Source organism: Heterodontus francisci, chromosome 18, assembly GCF_036365525.1.
Source record: "Heterodontus francisci isolate sHetFra1 chromosome 18, sHetFra1.hap1, whole genome shotgun sequence".
Lineage (NCBI taxonomy): Eukaryota > Metazoa > Chordata > Chondrichthyes > Heterodontiformes > Heterodontidae > Heterodontus > Heterodontus francisci.
The window spans coordinates 10,424,643-10,429,744 of NC_090388.1; the positions used below are offsets into that span (position 1 = coordinate 10,424,643).

A 5,102-nucleotide genomic window follows, 5' to 3' on the forward strand; every position below is an offset into this window, starting at 1 on the left:
GGTGTTTTGTTTCTGCCTGATTTTTAAAGCTTGTTCTGAAGATGCTATGTCCGGTTTCCCCCTCCACCCCTTGACAAGATGTTTCAATGGTCCTATCTGTCCCATTCCCCGTTCACTTCCTGACGAGATGTTTCAATAGTGCTGTATCCCTTTCGTCCTCCAGCCTCTAACCAGATTTTCCTCCTTGTAGGGAATTACGCTGCAGTGGGTAACATGACTCCTGTTATTGATGTGTGGAATCTGGATGTGGTTGATTGCCTGGAGCCAGTCTTCAGCCTGGGGCGCAAGAAAGCAAAGAAAAAGAAGAAAGCCACAAAGGTATTGAGCCCACATAGTTCACGTGCTTCAGGAAGCTCACGTGAGTATTTGCTCCCTGTTGCTGCTTGTTAATGCTGGCTGGCTGACTTATAGCCAAAGCCTGCCCGACAGTCTGAGTTCACAGGCAGCCAGCTCAAACCTCACCATGTTTGTTAATCGTGAAGTTTCGTGACACCATATAAACGATGGTGAGAGGGGGTCATGATGTGGAATCAGTTTGGGTGGAAATAAGGAATAGCAAGGGGAGGAAGTCACGGGTGGGAGTCGTCTATAGGCCCCCGAAGAATTGCCTCACTAAGACAAAGTATAAATTGGGAAATAACGGAGGCGTGTAGAGATGGTCGCTACAATTGTCATGGGTGATGTTAATCTGCATATTGACTGGACAAATCAGATTATCAGAGGTAACATGGAAGACGAATTTGTAGAGTGCATCAGGGATTGTTACTTAGAGCAATACATTGCAGAACCTACCAGTGAACAGGCTATTTTAAATCTAGTAATGTGTAATGAGGTAGGATTAATAAGAGACATCGCAGTTAAGGATCCTCTAGGGAGTAGCAATCACAACATGGTAGAACTTCAAATTCAGTTTGAGGGTGAGCAACTCTGGTCTCAAACCAGTGTCCTCAACTTAAACAAGGGCAGTTAGAGGTATGAAGAAAGAGTTGTCTAAAGCGGGCTGGGAAAATAGACTAAAGGGAAGGTCAGTGGATGAGCAGTGGCAGACATTTAAGCAGATATTTCATAAAGCTCAGCAAAAATTTATCCCGTTCAAAACGAAGGACTCGATGAGAAGGATGAATCACCCGTGGTTAACAAGGGTGGTCAAGGAGAGTATCCAATCAAAAGCTAAGGCATACAAAGTGGCAAAAAGTAGTGGTAGGCCAGAGGATTGGAAAATATTTAGGAACCAGCAGCAGATGACTAAAAAGCTAATAGAGGGAGAAAATTGATTATGAAATTAAATTGGCAAGAAACATAAAAACAAACAGCAAGAGCTTCTACGGGTATATAAAGAGTAGCTAAAGTGAGCATGGGACCCTTGGAGGATGCGACTGGAAAATTGATAACGGGGAATAGGGAAATGGCAGATAACAAACCAATATTTTGCATCGGTCTTCACGGTGGAGGACACTAAACATCCCACAGATATTAGATAAGCAAAGAGCGAATGGGAGGAAAGATCTTGTAACTGTCTCTATCACGTGGGACAAAGTATTTGACAAACTAATGGGACTAAAGGCAGACAAGTCGCCAGGACCTGATGGCCTACATCCAAGGGTTTTAAAGGAAGTCACTGCAGAGATAGTGGAGGCATTGGTCGAAATATTCCAGAACTCACTGGATTCCTGGAGGGTCCCAGCAGATTGGAAAACTGCTAATGTGACTCCCCTGTTCAAGAAGGGAGGGAGACAAAAAGCAGGAAACTATAGGCCAGTCAGCCTAACATCGGTCATTGGGAAAATGCTAGAGTCCATTATTAAGGAAGAAATAGCAGGACATTTAGAAAAGCTTAATGCAATCAAATGGAGTCACCATGGTTTTGTGAAAGGGAAATCATGTTTGACAAATTTGTTGGAGTTCTTTGAGGATATAACAGAGTTAATAAGAGGGAACTGGTAGATGTAGTGTATTTAGATTTCCATAAGGCATTCGGTAAGGTGCCACATAAAAGATTATTGCACAAGTTAGGAGCTCATGGTATTGAGGGTGATGTATTGGCATGGATTGGTTAACTTGGAGAACAGTGGTAGAATCAGACAGTCAGCATGGATTTACGAAAGGGAAATCATGCTTGACAAATCAACTAGAATTCGTTGAGGATGTAACTAGTAGAGTTGATGAGGGGGAGCAAGTGGATGTGGTTTATTTGGACTTTGAGAAGACTTTCAACAAAGTCCCACATAAGAGGTTAGCGTGTAAAATTAAAGCGCACGGGATTGGGGGTAGTGTATTGTGATGGATAGAAAATTGATTGGCAGACAGGAAACAAAGGGCAGCGATAAATGGATCTTTTTCCGAATGGCAGGCAGCGACTAGTGGGGTACCGCAGGGATCGGTGCTAGGACCGCAGCTATTAACAATATACATTAATGATTTAGATGAGGGAACTAAATGTAATATCGCCAAATTTGCAGATGACACAAAACTGGGTGGGAGGGTGAGTTGTGAGGAGGATGCGGAGAGGCTTCAGGGTGATTTGGGCAAGTTAAGTGAGTGGGCTAATGCATGGCAGATGCAGTATAATGTGGATAAATGTGAGGTTATCCACTTTGGTAGCAAAAACAGGAAGGCAGATTATTATCTGAATGGCTATAAACTGAGAGGGGAATATGCAACGAGACCTGGGTGTTCTTGTACACCAGTTGCTGAAGGTAAGCATGCAGGTCCAACAAGCAGTAAAAAAGGAAAATGGTATGTTGGCCTTCATTGCAAGAGGATTTGAGTACAGGAGCAGGGATGTCTTGCTGCAATTATACAGGGCCTTGGTGAGGCCACACCTGGAATATTGTGTGCAGTTTTGGTCTCCTTATCTGAGGAAGGATGTTCTTGCTATAGAGGGAGTGCAGCGAAGGTTTACCAAACTGATTCCTGGGATGGCGGGACTGACATATGAGGAGAGATTGAGTCGTTGGGATTATATTCGCTGGAGTTAAGAAGGGTGAGGGTGGATCTCATAGAAACTGATAAAATTCTAACAGGACTTAACAGGGTAGATGCAGGAAGGATGTTCCCAATGTTGGGGGAGTCCAGAACCAGGGGTCATAGTCTAAGGATATGGGGTAAACCTTTCAGGACTGAGATGAGGAGAAATTTCTTCACTCAGAGAGTGGTGAGTCTGTGGAATTCACTACCACAGAAAGCAGTTGAGGCCAAAACATTGTATGTTTTCAAGAAGGAGTTAGATATAGCTCGGGGCGAAAGGGATCATAAGATATGGGGAAGAAGCGGGAACAGGCTGCTGAGTTGGTCATGATAATGAATGGCGGAGAAGGCTCGAAGGGCCGAATGGCCTGCTCCTGCTCCTATTTTCTATGTTTCTAGAAGACAGAGTCGGGATTAATGGGTCTTTTTCAGGTTGGAAATACGTAACTGGTGGAGTGCCACAAGGATCAGCCCTAGGGCCTCAATTATTTGCTATCTATATTAATGACTTGGAGGAGGGGGCAGAGTGTAATATATCCAAATTTGCTGACGATACAAAAATAGGTGGGAGGGCATGTTGTGATGAGGACATAAGGAATCTGCAAGGGGATATAGATAGGTTGAGTGAGTGGGCAAAAACTTGGCAGATGGAGTTTAATGTAGGAAAGTGGGAGGTCATGTACTTTGGTAGGAAGAATCAAAAGGCAGACTATTATTTAAATGGCGAGAGACTTCAAAAAAGTGCAGCACAGAGGGATCTGGGTGTTCTTGTGCATGAAACACAAAAAGTTAGCATGCAGGTGCAGCAAATAATTAAGAAGGCAAATGGAATTTTGACCTTTTATTGCTTGGGGTTTGGAGTTTAAAAATAGAGAATTCTTGTTACAAATGTACAGGGTGTTGGTGAGGCCGCACCTGGAATACTGTGTATGGTTTTGGCCCCTGTATTTAAGAGAGGATATACTGGCATTGGAGGCAGTTCAGAAAAGGTTTACTAGGCTGATTCCTGGGATGAAGGGGTTGTCTTATCAACAACGACTAAACAGGTTAGGCCTTTATTCATTGGAGTTTAGAAGAATGAGGAGTGATGGTATTGAAACGTACAAGATTCTGAGGGGGCTTGACAGGGTAGGTGCTGAGAAGGTGTTTCCACTAGTGGGAATAAGGGGACACTCATTTGAAATTGAGATGCAAAGGAATTTCTTCTCTGAGGTTAGGGAATGTCTGGAATTCTCTACCCCAGAGAGTTGTGGAGGCTAGATCACTGAAAGTATTTAAAGAGGAGGTAGATAGATTTTTGAAATATTGGGGAATTGAGGGCTATGAGGAGCTGGCGCAAAACAGGAGTTGAGGTCTAGGGCAGATCAGCCATAATATTATTGAATGGCGGGGCAGGCTTAAGGGGCCGATTGGCCTACTCTGGCTCCAATGTCTTGCGTTCTTATTATCCCTGTCATTTCCCACTCTGTCTTTCCCAGCCTGGACGCAAGTCATTTAATGTTCACATCGGGATCAGCATTTGAAGAATTGATCCTGGTATCTGTCCATTGTACAGCTCATGGCCATTGTGCTGTTATTTAAACGCTGCCTGTGTCAGCAGGGGCACAGCCTTGTGTTTTCTGATGTATGTGTAGACTGCTCATTCAGCCAGATACAATACTGCTTGACATGTTTGTCTGTCAACCTTTGCAGGGAATCAACTGGTGAAAAGTAAGACTCAGAATTCTCATTAATACTAACTGGTTATTTCAGAGTGCCACAAGTGCGGAGGGAGGAGAGGCAGGACATACTGATGCAGTCCTCGACCTTTCCTGGAACAAGCACATCAGGTAATACTTACAACTGCTACTTTACAGTTTTCTTTGTCAGGATGTTCAGATTGTAATGTCGAGAAGCAGTAAATGCAAGCATCTCCCCCAGCCCTCTTCCTGGTTCTGGTGCCATTCCCTCACCAGCTCCTTGTATGTTTGACAGGGTAATAGGCTGCATTCACTCCATTTCACCACAAGGTGTCAGTGTTTGATAAAATTAATTTTTACGATTTTTTAAAGCTGCAATTATATTAAAATTAGGTTATGTTGCATAACTTATTTTTGTTTAAATATCTTTTAAATACAGTGAGTCCCTGTATTTGT

The 5,102-nt window shown here is 43.4% G+C and overlaps 1 protein-coding gene across 2 annotated transcripts in view; it reads left to right on the top strand.

The window, feature by feature from the left end:
* The window catches only part of pwp1 (PWP1 homolog, endonuclein), a 62,526-nt gene that overhangs the window by 13,395 nt on the left and 44,029 nt on the right, over positions 1 to 5,102 (top strand). For both annotated transcript variants that reach the window (XM_068050223.1, XM_068050224.1), the window contains exons 7-8: positions 191 to 318; positions 4,720 to 4,796. In XM_068050223.1, coding sequence (XP_067906324.1) covers positions 191 to 318; positions 4,720 to 4,796 — 205 coding nt within the window. The remainder of the gene's footprint in view (positions 1 to 190; positions 319 to 4,719; positions 4,797 to 5,102) is intronic.